Raw genomic sequence first — 20,436 nt, 5'->3', positions numbered from 1 at the left:
ATCCTCCTTACTGAAAAAAAACTTTCCTTTCCCGTATCATCTTCCCAAAACTGTTACAGCATAATTTCGGTCAGATCAATATTTGGTGTTTCCATGTAAATTATTATTTTTCTTTCCTATATAAATCTTTATTTTCTTAATAACTGCCTTGTCATTTGCTTCATTTTCTAAGCAACCCTAGACTCTCTCCAGACTTCCAAAGCCTGCTCCAGATGTCCACTCACATCAGCAGAGAAGTCTCTCCTATCTGGCTTAAATGACCTCGGTGTTGAATGTGAAGCCGCCGTTCTCTCCTTTCACCATCGTCCTAGGGAATCCCTGCTTCTCTCCCCTGTACTGTACCTCCTGCTTCCTATATCATGTATCCCCTCACCTTAACTTACAGCGAGGGCAACCAACTCATCAGAGTCTGCCTGGGACTCCCCTGGTTTTTGCACAAGTCTCCAATATGGACAAACTCATCAGTCCTAGGGAAGCCTAGATGGTGGGCTGGATACCCCACTGGGAGCCCAGAGATTGCAGAAAGTAAATTTTTTTGAAAACTTGCATGTCTAAAAGCATCCTTATCCCAACCTCATACTTGATTGAGAATTTGGGCATAAAATTCCAGTCTGGAAGTCATTTTTCTTCAAACGTTCACATCATCTTCTAGCCTCCAGCCTTGCTGCTGAGAAGCCCAGAGCCTTTCTGATTGCTGATTCTGTGTATACTTTCCCTTTGGAAACTTTCTGGGTCTTGTTGTTTGCCCCAGATTCTGAGAATTCCACAGTGTATTGGTTGTGAATCTTGATGTGAATTTATCTCCACCCATTGTGCTGGGTATAGAGAAACTCATAACCTTCGGTTCCAGAACATGTTCTTGAATGATTTCATGATGAATTCCTTCCCTCTACTCTCCCTACTGAAACTCCTATTATTCAGACTGTTATTCAGATCTCCTAAACTGGCTTAAAATGTTCTCGCGATCTCCTCTTTCCTCTTTGTAGTTTTTGCTCTGTTTTCTGAGAAACTTTTTCTGCCTCACGTTCCAACTCTGTGCTGAGGTTCTAATTTGAGCAATCACATTTTTAACGTCAAAGAACTTTCTTTCATTATCTTTTATTCCCTTCTATGACATCCTGATTTATTTCACGGGTTTTCTCTTATCTCTAACAATACTGAGAGTTTTGTGTGTTTTCGAAGTTACGCTTTCCTTACAGAGTCTGTTTCGTGTAAGCTGCCTTATTTATTTATTTATTATTTATTGTCTGTTTGCTTGTTTGCAGCTACGCCTTATACAGTAGAGGCTTTCCTTGGGTATCTGGCAATCTTTGGTTTCCTATTCCTATTTCTATTCATGCCATATTACATATGAGAAAATGAAAAGACGATCTGAGGCTCTGAACCCTTGGGTGAAGCCCACGGAACAATGACCCTCATTGTAGCATGACTGCCGCAGCCCTCTCCTGAAGGATCCCCGATGTCTACGCACCACTGGGTCTTCCCAGGCTGGTCAGATTCGCCTGAGAGACTCTTCTGTCTCTGTGACGAAGGCCTGTTGCCAGCATGCTGGGAGCCAAGTAGAAGTAAATAAACATTTTTTTAATCTTATTTTCGGCATGAAATGCCCACCCTAAACTATCTTCAACCCAGAGAACCTGTTTTACTGAGAATAAACATCCAATCTCTAGGGAGAAAAGACTACAGTAGCCCAGTGCACAGAGTAGGGAAGGCTTGAGAGTTCCTGCTGCTTATAAAACACTTTCAATCAATCCTCCGTAGTTTAGCCCCACCCCCCACCTCAACTTTCAGAGGTTCCTGAAGGTACCAATTTCTAAGATGTTGGAGGATTCTGCCAGGTAAACCGGGTAGGTGTTCAGCTTTCACTATTACTGAGGGTTCTCAGATCTGCTAATTCTGTCATTGCTCATCTGACTACTTTTCGGCTTCCGTAACTTCACTGCTAGACAATCCCTCCTGTTTTTCTCATCCTTGAATGTTCATGACTTTTCAAAACATTCTTTTACTATGGTTTTAGAAGATGGTAGAAGGGGACGAAATTATATTTGTGCGTTCAATTCATAATCACCAGACTTTAAGGCTTATGTCAGACACTGTGCAGATTTATAAATAATACTTTAAGTAAGAAAATTTTAACTTGACAAGTTAAACATTATTCGATTTTATCTTATTCCTTTAAACAGTAGCACCCTTGGGGCGACCGGGTGGCTCAGTCGGTCGAGCGTGTGACTTCAGCTCAAGTCATGATCTCACGGTCTGTGAGCCTGAGCCCCGCGTCGGGCTCTGTGCGGACAGCTCAGAGCCTGGAGCCTGCTTGGGATTCTGTGTCCCTCGTTTGCTCTGCTCCTCCCCTGCTCATGCTCTGTCTCTCTCTCAAGAATAAAACATTAAAAAAAAAAAACTTTTTTAATGTAAGCAGTAGCACCCCACAAAACACTTGTGTACAGACTGTCAACTGCTAAGGGAGGGGTTTGTGAACCACTACTCATGAGAAACCACTTCTGAAATAAAACAGGATAAATCAATGAGGAAAGTCCCTGACATACAAATAAATGATTTCCATGCGATGCTTCGAGATCAAATCTACTGCTCTCAGCCTTGTCTAAAGCAAGTATAATGGCATTAATTCATTCAGCCAACATTACCAAACGCCTACTGTGTGCCATGTGTACTAGGACAGGCAGGGCTGGTGGGGGGCGGGGGGGGGGTGGTGCAGAGGATGAGCTTCCAAACAAATTAACCAATGAGTGAAAAGTCATGGAATAGTCAACATTTCATTACCGCTGGAGCACAAGGTGAGTGTGGTACAAAAGGGCAACACAAGAGAACGTGGGGGGATGATGGATCTCTTCTGCATCTTGACGTTGGTCAAAACTCACAGAATGTATACCAAAAAGGGTAAACTGCACTATATATAAATTTTGAAAAGATTTTTTTTAATTTTTTAAAGATGAGAATGGGAAATAAATCTAAACAAAATTAGATACACACAGATCCAAGTAGGCATGGGTGAAATCATGGTGGACCAGAGTAGGGTGCTGAAGGCTGAACTAGATGAAAAGGATGTCCACATAAAAAGGCTGCATGTGAGCACTTCTGGGACATTCCTGCCAGAGATGTATTATCATGAAGAAACAAACCCAAATTTAGAGTTATCACGAATGCTGAGAAACAGCTGGCCGGTAATCGTCAAAAGGCTCAGTCAAGGGGCACCTGGGTGGCTCAGTCGGTTAAGCGACCGACTTCGGCTCAGGTCACGATCTCGTGGTTCGTGAGTTCGAGCCCTGCGTCGGGCTCTGCGCTGACAGCTCGGAGCTTGGAACCTGCTTCGGATTCTGTGTCTCCCTCTCTCTCTGCCCCTCTGCCATTCATGCTCTGTCTCTGTCTCAAAAATAAATAAATGTTAAAAAAAAATTTTTAAAGGCTCAGTCAAGAAAGTTTAGGGAAATCTGAAGACTTAATCCAAACCGAATGAATACTAAAAGACGTGACATCCAAATGGAACATGTGACTCTGAACTTTTGCTATAAAACTATTATCAGCACAACTGTCAGTTTCTTGATTTAAATTTTTTTCTTTTTAACATTTATTTATTTTTGAGACAGAGACAGAGCATGAACAGGGGAGGGGCAGAGAGAGAGGGAGACACAGAATCGGAAGCAAGCTCCAGGCTCCGAGCCATCAGCCCAGAGCCCGACGCGGGGCTCAAACTCATGGACCGCGAGATCGTGACCTGAGCTGAAGTCGGACGCCCAACCGACTGAGCCACCCAGGCGCCCCAGTTTCTTGATGTTAATAGCTGCATCACATTTATGCAAGAAAATATTGAAAATACACACAAAAATATTTGGGGATGATACAGGAAATGAATACGCAACTTACTCTCAAATGGTTCAGAGGAAAAGACACTGTACCTTATTTGCAATGTCTGACATGGTTTCAAATTTCTTTTAATTATTTTTTTAAGTGAAGAAAAAGATGAGGAAAACAGACAAGGATTGTATCACTTAAACTTCCATATGCCATGGTAAGGAGTTTAAATATCATTCTAAAAACTATCAGTACTCATTGTAGGACATCAAGCAGGATGTTGATATGATCAAAGAATCAGGTTGTGTTTTTTTTAAAAATCTGTCTATTCACCTCACGCCAGTCAGAGTGGCTAAAATGAACAAATCAGGAGACTACAGATGCTGGCGAGGATGTGGAGACACGGGAACCCTCTTCCACTGCTGGTGGGAATGCAAACTGGTGCAACCACTTTGGAAAACAGTGTGGTGGTTCCTCAAAAAATTAGAAATAGATCTACCCTATGACCCAGCAATAACACTGCTAGGAATTTACCCAAGGGATACAGGAGTGCTGATGCATAAGGGCACTTGTACCCCAATGTTTATAGCGGCACTCTCAACAATAGCCAAATTATGGAAAGAGCCTAAGTGTCCATCAACCGATGAATGGATAAAGAAGTTGTTGGGGCGCCTGGGTGGCGCAGTCGGTTAAGCGTCCGACTTCAGCCAGGTCACGATCTCGCGGTCCGTGAGTTCGAGCCCCGCGTCGGGCTCTGGGCTGATGGCTCAGAGCCTGGAGCCTGTTTCTGATTCTGTGTCTCCCTCTCTCTCTGCCCCTCCCCCGTTCATGCTCTGTCTCTCTCTGTCCCAAAAAAATAAATAAACGTTAAAAAAAAAAAAAAATTTAAGAAGTTGTGGTTTATATATACAATGGAATACTACTTGGCAACGAGCAAGAGTGTAATACGGCCTTTCGTAGCGACGTATGTAGAACTGGAGAGTGTGATGCTAAGTGAAGTAAGTCATACAGAGAAAGACAGATACCATATGTTTTCACTCTTATGTGGATCCTGAGCAACTTAACAGAAGACCATGGGGGAGGGGAAGGAAAAAAAAGGTTACAGAGAGGGAAGGAGGCAAACCACAAGAGCTCTTATAACCTGAGAATAAACTGAGGGTTGATGGGGGGTGGGAGGGTGGGGAGGGTGGGTGATGGGCATTGAGGAGGGCACCTGCTCGGATGAGCACTGGGTGTTGCATGGAAGCCAATGTGACAATAAATTTCATATTAAAAAATAAAAATAAAAAATAAATAAATAAAAATAAAAATCCGTCTATTAAACAAAGGCCCTGGGTAGGATTCACAATATTTTCAGGTGAGGGACACACGTAATAATGAGGTCACAGATCATTTAGCATTTAATGGAGAAACAAGAGCATGATTAGCGAGGTCAGTAAGATCCAGGAATGCAATCCATTTACACCCGCTTGACACAGACACGTCAACAGAGCCAAATACACAGGCTGAATAACACCAGGGTAACCCGTACTTGAGATTACCACGGGAACACAGACAAAAGAAACAAAATCAACACACTTAACCACAACCTCATGAGACGTAACACGGCAAGGACTCCTGGAGAAAACCGTCACCCCAGCACGCATCTGTCAGAAATGGAATGACACGTTACAAAGGCATGCAGCAAAAAGGCAGAAATAGAAATCACACTAGACTTGCAAATACTACTGTGGTTTTTCACCAAAAACTCTAGGAAAATCTTGGTAAGTACGGAGCACAGAGAAGCTTTATGATATCATACCAGTATGTCAGCCTGACTACATACCTGAGCTGTTAGTCTGTTTTTAAATGCTTCTTAGTTATAATTTTTGGTCAGGGCAAGGCCATACTTAGCTAGCAGTACAACCTTAAAACGGGGCATTAGCTACTGCAAGCTTTTCCTAATCTTTTTAAACAAGCATTTTTTAAATCTTAGGACAGAAGTAAATGCTTGACTGCTTTTAATAATATCAGGGTCGGGGCATCTGGCTGGCTCAGTCAGAACAGCGTGAGACTCTTGATCTTGGGGCTGTAAGTTCGAGTCCCACGTTAGGTGCGGAAACTACTTCAAAATAAAATCTTAAAAAATAATAATGATAATATCAGAGTCAACTTGGAGCCACTCCCAGTAAACCAGATATTAAAGAATGGGACTCTGGTTGTACCAGAACAATTACACTGCTTTTACAAAACCCTCGTAAAATCTAACTACGCTTGTTCTATTTCACAGCCATGACAATATCTCAAATTCTGTTCCAATACAATGGTTAGAGAGCTAGCTGGATCAAAAAACGATCAAGCTCTACTGAAAAAAAAAAAAAATTACTAGGTTAAGCAGGAGCATCTTTGCAAACCAGGAAGTGCACATATAAACTCAAAGGCACATATCAAGTCTTACTGTCCTTTGTAAACACATATCCACCCCATGCAGAACTCCCCGCTAACCTAAGAACCGCTGTCAGGCTGGCTTCTAGGGGATGCAAATGGAGTGCTGAAAAATGTTAAGCAGGGAAAGGATAAAGGCAAGTCCTTCAATTCTCCACCTCTGGAGTTTGATGTAAATTGCGACGATATTCAAAACCTATGTGATAAAGAATTTAACAACCACCCTGTGTCACAAAACCAGTTGAAAGGCTCTGCCGCTGCCTGTGGATTCTCAGCGTCCACCAGCCATTTCCCAAACTCTGCCAATGTCCCTCATAAAAAGGGCTCCAAAGACAAATGACTTAGGCAAATTCTAGGTAAAACAAAGTTAAAAGGGGTTCTGTACGACAGAACTTTTTTTTTAAGTTCTTTTTTAACGTTTATTTATTTTTGAGAGAGAGTGTGCAAGTGGGGAAGGGGCAGAGAGAGGGGGATAAAGGATCTGAAGCAGGCTCCATGCTGACAGGCTGACAGAAAGCCCGATGCGGGGCTCGAACTCACGAACAGCGAGATCACGCCCTGAGCCGAAGTCAAACCGTCAACCGACTGAGCCGCTCAGGTGCCCCTGGATTGCAGAACTTTTAAAAACTTTTACTCTGATGTGTTTTGTCATATCCAAAGATACAATAAAACTACTGCCATATTCACTGAACTCTTAATCTTCAGAATAATCATTTACATCCCTTGAAACGCCATTTAGGAAACAATCGTGTTCGCTGTTCTTTTCTTCATATTCCCTGTTAGACCACAACATGTACTTGTGGGTGCTGCATAGTCTTTAGTCCACAATCAGTCTTAAGTGAGCAATGCATCAATGACCTTTCACGGTTATTTTAATCTTCTGATTCGAGGTCCAAAACGCTACCACTCATTTGCAGATTGGAGCTGTATAAGTATAAAAATAAAACGTAACTAGCCACTTAGTAATATGTGCTGTTGGTGATACAAAGGATGCATACTGGCTTGATATTTGGTGAAAAACAGTTCAGTGAATAACAAGATGTTCCAATGCAAAATACCTTGTCCAAAAAGAAGGAATAAGATGCTGTCTGCATAGTCACATAAGGAAAGACATCTCCATACGAAAAACAAAACAAAAAAAAAAATAGCATTTTAGTTCTAACTTTATCATAATGCTAGACAGAAACTTCGAAAACAAAAAACCAGAAAAAAACAAAAAACAAGAAAATATAAATCACCAGAAAAGGAATAAACCTAGACCAACTTTCAACCTTTTGGCAAAATAAGCTCTTACTATTGTCTGTTTTTTCACAGAGGATAGAACAGACTTAGAGAGGCTACGCAGCTGGCTGAGATCAGCCAGCCAGGAATCCAAGGAGTCAGTCTGGATGGAAAGCCCAGGCTCTTTACCAGGATGCTGGTGTAGACCAGGAACACTTCAGGTTGCAGATCTTCACCATGGAAACTCTAAGAAAATTTAATTAAGCTTGATCACTACGAATCGAGCAAAGAGAATAGGTGGGGGGTTTTTCACTGATTAAGCCTACGGTGATGTTTAAACAATTTGAAATAAAACCAAAACATAAATGACCACACGTGACTGAACTCATTCGCGTGTACTCTTAGAAGACTGTTTTCATCTATATGGGCAGTGCTTTCAGGCATAATTAGATTGGGGGAGAGAGGAAGTGTTGATGGGGAAGGAAGGAAAAATAAATGTAGATCGGAGGGGGACAAAAAGCTAATTAATTTCTCCCCCTGTAAGCTACTCGTCTTTAAATAATCAAATTCAATTATCCTCTAGTCTTATTATCTGCCACCCTGATATCCAGAGGAGTTTATGGTAAAAACAGCGATTACAGTAGTTGGCCCTTATCCTTCGGTTGTATGTTCCAAGAACCCCAGTGGACACTGAGGACAGTACTGAACCCTGCACACGTTGTATTTTTTCCTATACGTCCGTACCTATGATAAAGTTTAATTTAAATTTTAAGCACAGTAAGAGATTAACAATAACTAATAATAAAACATAACAATCATAGGGGCGCCTGGGTGGTTCAGTCAGTTGAGCGTCCGGCTCTCGGTTTCGGCTCAGGTCATGATTTCACGGGTGGTGAGTTCGAGCCCCGCATCAGGCTCCGCGCTGACACTGCAGAGCCTGCTCGGTGATCTCTGCCCCTCCCCTGCTCGTGCGCTCTCTCTCAAAATAAAGTTTAAATAAACTGTAAAAAAAGTAACAATTACAAAAGTACACTACAATAAAAGTTATATGAATGTGGCCTCTCAAAATACCGCCCTGTGCTGCACTCACCCTTCCTGTGACAACATGAGAGGACACAATGCCTGTGATGAGGAGATGAGAGGTGAGCCACCACAGGCATTGTGACACAGCATGAGGCTACCACTGACCTTCTGATGATTTACTACTTTATTGTGCTTCGTTGATATTGTTTGTTTTTTGTTTTTTTTTTTTTACAAACAAAGTAAATGGCAGCTTCACGTCAAGCTGCACCACTGTTCCCACAGCATTTGCTCACTTCACGTCTAGGGCACATTTTGGTAATTCTTGCAATAACTCAAACTTCTCAGTACTGTTCTATTTGTTATGGCGATCCGGTGACCGCTCATCTGTCATGTTACTGCTGTAACTGCTTAGGGGCGCTGCGAACCATGCCCACAGAACACGGAGAACTTGACCAATAAACTCTGTGTTCCCACGGACCCACTGTGTCCCCATGTCTGCCCCTCACCCCGGGCCTCCCTGTTCCCTGAGACGCACCAAGGCTGAAATTAGGCCAATTAACAACCTGCAATGGCCTCTAAGCGTTCAAGTGACAGGAAGAGTCGCACGTCTTTCACTCTACAAGGTGACCAGAAATGATCAAGCTCGGTGAAGAAGGCATGCTGAAAGCCAAGACAGGCGGAAAGCCAGGCTGCGTGCACCCAACAGCTAACTTATAAACACAAAGAAAAAGTTCTCAAAATAAATGAAATGTGCTACACCAGTGAACACACGAATGGCAAGAGAGCGAAACAGCCGTACCGCTGACGTGGACGAAGCGTCCATGGTCCGGAAGGAAGAGCCAACAGCCACGACATTCCCTTAAGCCACAGCCTGACCCAGAGCAGGGCCCTGGCTCCCATCAAGTCTGTGAAGGTTCAGAGAGGGGAGGAAGCCGCAGAAGAGAAGTCTGAGCTGGCAGAGGCTGGGTCACAAGGTTTAAGGGAAGAAGCCGTCTCCGTAAAAGTACAAGGTGAGGAAGCAAGTCCGATGGAGAAGCTGCAGCAAGTTCTCCAGAAGGTCCAGCCGAGAGAATTAATGAGGGGGCTACACTCAACAACAGGTCTCAGTGTAGACAGAACAGCCTCGCACTGGAAGACGCCATCTAGGACTTTCATGGCTGGAGACGAGTCCGTGCCTGGCTTCAAAGCCTCAAAGGACAGGCTGACTCTCTTGTGAGGGGCTAATGCAGCTGGTGAGGACTTTAACTCGAACCCTACGTCCATGTGGCATTCCAAAAATCCAAGGGCCCTTACGAACTATGCTACATCTATTCTGCCTGTGCTCCAGAAACGGAACAAGGCCTGGGATCACAGCACATCTGTTTACAGCATGGTTTATTGAATTATTTTTTTAATTAAAAAAAAATTTTCTAAGTTTATTTATTTTTGAGAGAGAGAGATACACAGAGTGTGAGCAGGGGAGGGGCAGAGAGAAAGGGAGACACAAAATCCGAAGTAGGCTCCAGGCTCTGAGCTGTCAGCACAGAGCCCGACGCGGGGCTCGAACTCACAGACTGTGACATCATGCCCTGAGCCCAGTCGAACACTTAACCGACTGAGCCACCCAGGTGCCCCTGGCTTACTGAATATTTTAAGCCCACTGGTGAGACCTGCTCAGAAAAAAGATTACTTTTAAAACACGACTGCTCACTGACAGCACTGGGCACCCAAGAGCTCTGATGGAGACAGACAATGAGATTCATGTTGATTTCATGTCTGTTAACACGACATCCATTCTGCAGCCCACGGATCATGAAGTAATCTTAACGTTCAAGTCTTATTACAGAAGAAATATGTTTCATTAGGCTACAGCTGCCACAGATAGTGATTCCTCTGATGGATCTGGGCAGAGCAAATCAAACACCTTCTGGAAAGGATTCACCTTTCTATTTCATCTATTCTAGATGCCACTAGGAACATTTGTGATCTGTGGGAAGAAATCAAAGTACCAGCATTCACAGGGGTTTGGAAGAAGTTGGTTCCAGCCCTCAAGATGCCCCTTCAAGACGTCAGGGGAGGGAGTCCCTGCAGCTGTGGTGGAAACAGCTAGGGAACCGGGGTCAGAAGTGGGGGCTGCAGACGGGACCGAAGGGCTGCCATCTCCTCGTCAAACCTGACTGGATGTGCACGTGGTTTCTGGAGGTGGAAGGTCCTCCCGGTGAAGACGCTGGGAAGACCGGTGAAATGACAACGGAGGATTTGGGACAGGACATCAGCTGAGCCGATAAGGCAGCGGCAGGGTCTGAGGCAGGACTCCAGTCCCGAAAGAAGTTCCGCCAGGGGTCAGATGCGATCAGGCTGCATCGTGTGTTCCAGAGAATTCACTCATGAAAGCAAGAGTCCAGCGATGAGGCGAACTTGTCTTATTTTCAGAAACTGCCCCAACCCCAACCTTCAGCCCCACCACCCCGACCAGTCAGCAGCCACCAACAGGGAGGCAAGACCCTCCAGCAGCAAGATCACGACTCACTGGAAGCTCAGATGGTTACTGTTTTTTAGCAATAAAGTATTTCTTATTTAAAGTATGTCCATTTTTTTTAGACATAATGCTATTGCACACTTAGTAAATAAACCTAACCTTTATATGCACTGGGAAACCAAAAAATTCAATTGAATCATTTATTACAGTATTTGCTTTATTGTGGTGGTCTGGAACCAAACCCACAATATCTCCAAGGTATGCCTGTATGCATGTTTTTCTCTTCAATAAAAGAATTGTATTTTCTGGTTTCTTTACGCTACATATAAATAGGTGCTGGCACTTGAAATCCATAGCTTCACATATACAATGTTATAGCGAGTTGTGAAATTCCACTGGTCCGAAAGTCTGAAACCAATAGCTTAGTTAAAACATTGTAACCTTAGAAAAAACAATATTTAGTACTACAACGAATTCTAAAATAGGAAGTCCTTGACCTTTTCCTCTTAAATATCACAAAGTAATGAATCAAACTGTTTCAGATAAATATTTTCGCAACACATTAACAATTACAGTAACGAAAGCTACAAAAGATAAAGTGAGAATTTCTGTATTTATAGTGATTCCCTATACTTAAAAACCAAGTTTATTTATTTATTTTTTCAAGAGAGAGAGAAAGGACAAGTGGGGGAGAGGGGCAGAGAGAGACAGAGAAAGAATCCTAAGCAGGCTCCACTCTCAGCACAGAGCCCAACGCAGGGCTCAATCCCACAACCCCGGGATCATGACCTGAGCCGAAATCAAGAGCCAGATGCTCAACCTGAGCCACTCTGACTCCCTGAAAAGCAAGTTTAATTAGAGCAAGAAAAGGTCATAATTATTCTTCTCAGTAATTTCAAGGACTGTAGGGGTTGATCGTACTGGTTCACTATTTTACATCTAATTTCACTCTACTTTCTAGGATGCTTCTCCTAGATGTAATAGTTCATCGGCATCGCTCTTGTGCTAGACCACATGATCAAGTTTATCTCTCAGTTCACATGACTATCACACAGAAGACCATTAAAAGTCCACAACCACTAAGTAAAATACAACTTACTCAAATTATGATTCTACCTCAAACCTCAAAGTATCCCGAAGTTTCCCAAAATCATCTCCTTCTAACCCTGATACAAGAAACACCATGACCTCGTAATAAAAGAGTGTTTCTCAAAGGGTGTTCCATGGAATACTTGTTGTCATACATCATCCAGGTATTGTTAAAAAAAAAAAAAAAAAAAAAGGGGCGCCTGGGTGGCGCAGTCGGTTAAGCGTCCGACTTCAGCCAGGTCACGATCTCGCGGTCCGTGAGTTCGAGCCCCGCGTCGGGCTCTGTGCTGACCGCTCAGAGCCTGGAGCCTGCTTCCGATTCTGTGTCTCCCTCTCTCTCTGCCCCTCCCCCGTTCATGCTCTGTCTCTCTCTGTCCCAAAAATAAATAAACGTTGAAAAAAAAAAATTTAAAAAAAAAAAAAAAAGACGAGGGGCGCCTGGGTGGCCCAGTCAGTTAAGCATCCGACTTCAGCTCAGGTCATGATCTCGCAGTTCCTGAGTTCGAGCCCCGCATCAGGCTCTGCGCTGACAGTGCAGAGCCTGGAGCCTGCTTTGGATTCTATGTCTCCCTCTCTCTGCCCCTCCCCCTATTCATGCTGTCTCTGTCTCTCAAAAATAAATAAAACATTAGAAAATTTTTTTAAAAAATGATTCTCTCATCATATATATATATAAATATGTATATTCTCATCATATATAAATTCTAGAGTAACTGGCACTACTCTTGATGTTTACTTTTGTTTAAGATAGTTTCCCAAATTTATTTAGTTACATAAACATCTGCCTCCCCTCTCCAGCCACAAAGCACCTATTAATATACCCTGGATTTCCAAAGCACCTGTTGAAAGTAGGGATGGGGCTAGACTGCAGAAGCCCTAATTCCAAAACAGAAAAAGAGTTATACCACGAAGAAGCAAGGAGCAAGAAGGAAGGGGGGAGCGGGTCTTCACCCTCCCCGCCCCGCTCCTGGTCACCATGAGAGCTAACATGCAGCAGATATAGAAGCGCCAGGAGGCGGGGTAGGAGGGCTGGCCAGCAAAGGGCCAGCCATTCCCCGTGTGCTAAGTGGAAAAAGGCAGTGGACACTAGAAAGTGAGTTCAGAGCAACTAGACCACAAGAGCTACCGCGGGGCCCTGATGAGTATCAGTGGGGAAGAGAAATCCCCTCATGTACAAAGGAGTTTTGTAGGCAGTGGCCAAAAACGACAGCCATTCATATATCTGGGATGACCTATACGTGCAGTGCGGGTCATTCAAAAACAAAAGTCTTTATGTAAAGAACTTCTGGACTGATTCACATACTGACAAAGCAGCTGAGCAATTCTTGGCCATAGCTTCCGAAAACCTTACATCACTCCCACTGGCAGTTTCGTATGAGTAACAAGGGATCAGAAAATCCATGGAACTAGCAAAGCCTTCTCACTTGCATCCACTATAGAGTTCATCTGGAGTAATGGGAAGACAGAACCAAAAAACACCAGAGTCTACAGGTCATAGGGTTATCCCTCCTGTTTGCCACACTTACACAACTCTGACAATCAGTGAGTCAACATCCAAGACCCCAAGTCAGAAAAGGAAAAATGTCAAAGGAAAAGGAAATGAACCATCAAAGACAATACAAAGGAGTATAAAGTCAAGTTCTCCGTTCACTGAGTTCTTGTAAATTAAAAATACTCATTCACAGTTCGGACTTAAGCAGCAACCCAGGAAAACACTATATCCACACTCATTTTCTACTCCGTCCTTTCTCCCGTTCTCCGTCTCTCCTTCCTAGTTCCTGGTCCCTTTCTAAACTCCTCTCCATTAAATTCTCCAGTCTGTCCCTTTTTTTGTGTGTGTTTTTAATAAGTTCAACGTTTATTTATTTTTGGGACAGAGAGAGACAGAGCATGAACGGGGGAGGGGCAGAGAGAGAGGGAGACACAGAATCGGAAACAGGCTCCAGGCTCCGAGCCATCAGCCCAGAGCCTGACGCGGGGCTCGAACTCACGGACCGCGAGACCGTGACCTGGCTGAAGTCGGCCGCTTAACCGACTGCGCCACCCAGGCGCCCCTGTCCCTTTTTTTAATGATGTGCACTTTTCTTTCTGAAAAAAAAAAAAAAAAAAAGAACTATGTCTACAATCTTTTTGCCGTTAAACAGTCAACATATATTAGCTTCAATCTACACTAGAGTTTCAAATTCTTTTGATCCCGATCTACAGTACAAATACAGAAGAACAAAGAGTTTGACAGGAAAATACTTATTCTTTCTAAACACAATGTACTTGGTATTCTCTATTCTGGTCTGTTTAATTTTTTAAATGCTCTCTGGACTCAGTAAATTGATTTTAAAAGCTATCAAAACAATAGGATGGAACACAATTAGCTACCTACACAACATACTGGCACTAAGCGTACCAAAAGAGAAAAGGTTTCAAAGAAATTAACTGCCAAAGTGAAGTGTAGTATAACAAAGTATTAATTTGTACGAAGTTTGGTTCCTTTACCCTAAACAGCCTGGGCTCACTCTGTACTATTAACAGAGTCCCAGGAATTAGGAAATGTTTCACAAAACTGCCAACATTATGCTGTTTGTTTTTACACTGCTATGCTAAGGTATGCCTTACATTTCCATATGAAAAATAAATTCCTAAAATTCTTAAAGTGTTAATCCTAACATCCCCACTCTCACTCACAGCCATATATATTTTTGAAAAGAGATGCAATACCATACGATTTCACTCATATATGGAATTGAAGAAATAAAACAAACAAAGGCAAACACAAACAAACAAACAAAACCAGACTCTTAAACACAGAACAAACTGGTGGTTGCCAGAGGGGAGATGGATGGGGGGGATGGGAGAAACAGAGAAAGGGCTTAAAGGGACATTTATCTAGAGCACTGAGTAATGTACAGAATCGTTGAATCCTTGGATTGCCTGAAACTAATATAACACTGGACGTTAATTATACTTCTACTTAAAAAAGAAACAGAAAAAAGAGAAATAGAAAAATAATAGACATCACCTACTATATCAGCACTGTATTAGATCAAAAAATTATACTTACTGTCATTCTTAGAATAAGACTAAATTACTGGCAAGTATAAAGGAAACAAGTGCCCAACCTGTATTTCTGATGACATTGGTGATAATCCTGAGGACTTTAAATAAAATAAACTTAATCATCTGTATCACATGAACACTTTGATAGTTTGGCGTGACAAATTCTACTAACCTACAGCTGAAGTGAAAAACAAAGCATCCTAGAAAAGATTCAGATGATTCAGATCCTTCTAACAAGCCCTCATCACCTCACCTAACTGACCCACATGTGAAAAGATGTTAAATAAGCTTCAAAACCACCCCAATGAAAGGAAAAGTTTAAACCCCAGTACCAGCTGAGGTGCTCTGGTAATAAGTTTCTTACTGACTATTTAGATGTATGAGTACGCATATACTAAATAACCTACAAAATTAAGGATAACTTAAATGAGATTACCAAGTACAAGATTCAGAAAGCACCAAAAAAGTTATCCACACACAGCCTTACATGCTTCTTTTGTTATTAACATTATCTGACATCTATGTTTTAAGTCAGTTGGTAAAGAAGTCCCTAAAATACCAATTTCCCTTTTCAAAGGAGAGGTAGCCAATTCAGTGAACAAGACAGTCATGTCCTCATTGACAGCAAGTTATAATGTTTATAATATAAACGTTATTTTTATTCATACAATTCTACTGTAAATCATTCTAGAGTTCTACTGCTGATATCAAAGCTATTATTTTATAAAGAAACACACAAATCTCTATCATTTCAACAGTTGAAAAACAAGGACACAAGTCTTTCTAATCTTATCAGATATAACTGGAAAATACGCATTATTAAATTTAAGCAGTCTATATAGCCTGAAGGCACTCTTATCCCACTGCTCTACTGCTCATTGGCTTAATTCCTACTTCCTCTCTAGGAGTCTACACTTCCTCCCTCAAGCCATCAGCAAGAACAAGGAATGCTGTCCCCCACCCACCCGAGAAAAAAAGTACCCGAGTGAACTGTCAGTTTTCTTGTCATGATAGTGTAACAAACAAAACATTAACTGTACCGATAATAAAAGTGAAATGGACCATAACCAGGAATAAAGTGAAATTGATGGAATGAAGCCACACAGACAGAATCTTGGCTGACTCCATTTTTTACAGTAGCCTATCATCAGCATAAAAATAAGGCATAACTCGATGACGCATTCATTCACGTAAACAGCCAAACACAAATATACCCAGCATGTAATATAGACTATTTAACGACTACTGCTCTACTGTTGCAAATACTGGATCTTTTAAAAAATCAAACTAAAAACTGTACCATTTCACACAAATCGTAATTATCATATTTAAGCCCAACAAACAATCCCTATAAATTTCCAATACAGACCAAAAAAGTAATGTCTAAGAAATTATATTGGGGTCATTTCGCTATCTGGAAACTTCCTTGATCTACTTTTTATATAATGTTAGATAATAAGAATAAAATAGGGCATTTCCCCAAAAGGTAGTAATCAACTGAGACCCAACAGCTGACCTATATCAATACTTAAATGCAGAGAACACACTGGCATTCTTAACATAAATTCTCAAATAACTTAAAAATAGCAATACCACTGAAGATACATCTCTTGACAGCTTTTCCATTCTTAACTTCTTCCTAGTCCTTACCCAAACTTCTGTGTTTGATAACTCCCACTTTCAAGACCTCATTATCTTACAAATGCCTGAACAGTCACTGCTTGACCCCACAGTGTACAAAGTCAGTCCCTAAAAATTCTAGTCTCTTTTTTTCGATTACTGAGAAATACAATATGAATTTACTTGAGACTATATATTTTTGTCATGTCATATCAGACTTCTAAAAAGACAAAATATGAACGATACCCCTAAAACTTAACCTACTTTAAACTGTGCAAAACCCCTGGTTTGAAATTACTTAAAATACATTAATAAAAATAAAATGTGTTTGGCCAAATATTTATTCGATTTTTGGCTTATCTGGCTTAAATTAAATATGCATAAGCAAGGGTTCTTTTTATAGAGATATAAAAAACAAAGCTCAAGAAAACATACCTAGTGGAAAAATATACATAAATTATTCTGGCCAAACAGCAAAGTATCGTATTGCACAAAACTACTATGTAAACTTTTAAAAACCAAAAGGCAATTCAGGATATGATTTTCCCTTTTATTATAACTGTACATTTATATTGATTACTGGTGCACAGAGATCTCCCACCATTTCATAGATGAGAAAGAACAGATATTAAATGACAACCATGATCATTGACAAGAGCGTCGCTATGGAACCATAATCCAAGAACGGGTACTCTAGAAGTACCTAAACCGTTTCTTTGAATTTTCAAAAGAAACACTAGGAAAAGTCTCTACATTTATGAAACAGGGAATGGAAAATTACATATGCTTTATAAAATAGTTTACCCTACACATAAAAATAAAAGACATAACAAAACCAGTACCAAAGTCAATCACAATGGTCTCACGCTTAGGAGAAAAGATGGTTTCGAATTCTTACATTCCCAGCATGAGCCTAGGAGCCTGTAAAAACCATCCCATTCACATGTATGAACACACACACACACACACACACACTTTCAACACCTCATGACATGAAGCTGCTAGAAAACTTCTGATCCGGGCCAAGTTCAATACAATTATTATGGATAGGCCATCTTAGGCCTACGAGTGATTTACCTGACAAACTAATTTTTAATCAATTTCAAACCAAAAATCAATCAGTCAATCAACGAAATAATCACCACTCGACTTGTACTTCAAGAAAATAAAGGTCTACTCGGGAAGGCATTGTAGTGCGAACACCTGCCAACAAAGTAAAATTGTTAGGACCCCACAGGTACGACCCTGGCCAACACCCCTCGGCGCAGGTGTGGGTGGTGAGGAGTTTCTCTCTCCCAACAGAGGGCCGGGTGTTCAACGCGCTCGCACGCACGTGACCCGCGAAGAAGAACTTAGGCCAAGCCCCCAAGCTTGAAGGTCACATGGAGCGTCTGCGCGCCTCGCTGAGCTATTCGGCTACGGTAGGTCTTCCTCCAAATCCCGTCTCCGGGGAGGGAAATGACGACAAAAGTCCAACCGGCTTAGATCCGAATTAAATTTACAGTACATCTACCCCTCAAGTGGGAGCTGTTCCCAAACATTCCCCACCAAGTACTATCGCAAAATGTCTTAACCATTATGTCATGCTGTCTTCCAAACATGACAATTTCTGGAAAGTCCGTGTGCAGCAGTTTCCTCTGCGAGTGCCATACGGAGATGAAATAAAACCCACGGGCCACCACCTTCCAGTTCCTGTTGACCGAAGAGATGTTCATCTCTCCGCCCATTTCAAGAGCAATTTCCAGAGCCTGGGAAGGAATGCGTTCCCCCAACCGACACGTTCAACTGAATGTGTGTTATTCCGCCATGCGCTGGGGCAACCGTGAGCAATAATCCACTTTGCTCATCACCGAATTACTCAAAATCTCTGACGGTTGACCTGAAAACATACGTCCTTCCTCCCAAACGCCACTTTAAATCAAGGCAATAATGGGGTAGCGCGGTTTTTACTCTTGGGACAACATCTACCAAAAACTATTTAAAAAAAAAAAAAAAAACTCGGGTAAGTGGGATCCGTTCCCTTCCTGCACATGTACTTCGAGCTACGTACCAGGCCCGTGACGCGTTTACCATACATGTCACATGGACGATCTATGTCCAGCCACGTACTGATCGCCGAGCCCCGTCGCTCACTCGCGGCGACCCCCCGCAACAACGAAACCACCAATGCCCAACGAAACGGGGGCGGACTTAGGCCAGGCACACTCACCCCACTCCAGGTATTCGAGAATGTTCTTCTCCCTTCGGAGCGGAGAGTTGTTGCACTCATCGTACAGGCAGATGAGGATGTCCAGCAGCGTCTCGACGCTGAAGCACTGCCCGTTGGTCTGAGCGGGCCCGTCCAGGATGAACTGCTCCAGCTGCCGCAGGCGCACCTCTCCGGACATGTTTGCGCCTACGTCCGCCGCGCCTCCCCTCGGTCACTGGCGCGCGGGGCACGCGGCGGCCCCGAGCCGGAGTTCTGGAAGCGGTGGGTCCGGTCCCCTCACGCAGCTGTCAGGCCGGGCCGCGGACGCCCGACAACCACCGCCCCCCGCCCCGCCCCCGAGCGGCCGGGGAGCCCCCCGGCCCGGAGCGCCTGCGATCCCGCGCGCGCACACCCGGCTCTGCGGGGCGAGCTACCATGCAACGGGGCTTTCGTACATCTTTTCCAAAGAAGAGCACGGTGCAGTCGCAGGAGGCGATCCAAGTACAACGGACCCAAGAGTCCAGACTTCTTTAAAAAAAAAAAAAAAAAAAAATTTTTTTTTTTTTCCTTTAAGAAAGAAAAGAAAACACAACTCTTCGCCTTCATTCAAAATTCACCTCGTGCCACACAACCCCGCAGCGAGCCCGGCCGCATCATTAATGGCTTGGGTCCGCTCCGCTCCCGGGGAAGGAGGACCACGGCAAGGGGAGGAAGCCCCCAGAAGGCACTCCGCGGAGGCAAAGGCAGCGCCGCCGCCGCCGCCGCAGAGGCTCCCCGGGCGCCGCGGGCAGAGCGGCCCGGCGGCGGGGTCCGCGGGGCAGCCCCTCGGCGCGCCGCCCGCCCGGCCCTGCCCGGAGGACGCGTCTCCTCCCTGCTCCCGGCGTCCCCCTCGTCAGGGCTCTGCGGCGAGTCCGCTCTCCCGCGGATTCCGGACGACACTCCTCATTTTCCTCGCGGCGTCCGCCGGGGCCTGACGCGCGGGCTGCGGCGGCGCCCGCCCCGGCTCCGGGGGCTGCGGCTACTCGGCCGCCCGCGCCCGCCCCATGGCGGGGGGTCGCCGGCCGGGGGCCTGCGCCGCGCGCGGCGGACGGCCGCTCTCCCCCGCCCCCCTCGGCCGCCCGGCGGCCGCCCCGGAGGCTCCCGACGCCCTGGCGCGGGGCGCGGGGGGAGGGGGGGCTTCTGGATTCACGGGACGCGGTCGGCGCCTTCTCCCCCTTCTTCACGCCCCGGGGCTCAGGGCATCTTTTCCCCGACCGGGCGCGGGAGGAGGGGTCGGTGCCGCCGGTGAGGAGAGCGGAGGCTGCGGCAGCCCGGCTCGCAGCCACTCCCTTCCTCTCCGTCCCACCCCTCCCCCGCCTTCCCGGCCTGGCGCGCTCGCGCCCTGGGCTCCGCGAGGCTCCCCCCAGCCCCCGCCGCGCCCGCGCGCGCGCAGCCTACAGCGCGCCGCCGCGCCCGGATCCAATATGGCGGCCCGGCCGCGCGCCCGCGCCGCCCCCTGCCCCGCCCCCGCCCGAGCCCCGCGGGGCCCAGCGGGGTCGGTCCCCCCAGCTGC

General features: G+C 44.4%; 1 protein-coding gene across 16 annotated transcripts in view; it reads right to left on the bottom strand.

Moving 5' to 3' along the window:
- The window catches only part of CDC42BPA (CDC42 binding protein kinase alpha), a 321,738-nt gene extending 301,676 nt beyond the window's left edge, over positions 1-20,062 (bottom strand). For all 16 annotated transcript variants that reach the window (XM_086694399.1, XM_086694385.1, XM_086694392.1 and 13 more), the window contains exon 1: positions 18,906-20,062. In XM_086694399.1, the coding sequence (XP_086550525.1) occupies positions 18,906-19,083 (178 nt within the window). In that variant the 5' untranslated portion in view covers positions 19,084-20,062. The remainder of the gene's footprint in view (positions 1-18,905) is intronic.
- Between the last annotated feature and the right edge of the window lie 374 nt (positions 20,063-20,436).

This window comes from Puma concolor, chromosome E4 (genome assembly GCF_028749965.1).
Source record: "Puma concolor isolate L17-30 chromosome E4, mPumCon1.1.hap2, whole genome shotgun sequence".
NCBI classification, from domain to species: Eukaryota; Metazoa; Chordata; class Mammalia; order Carnivora; family Felidae; genus Puma; species Puma concolor.
This window is presented reverse-complemented; position numbering and strand designations above follow the sequence as displayed.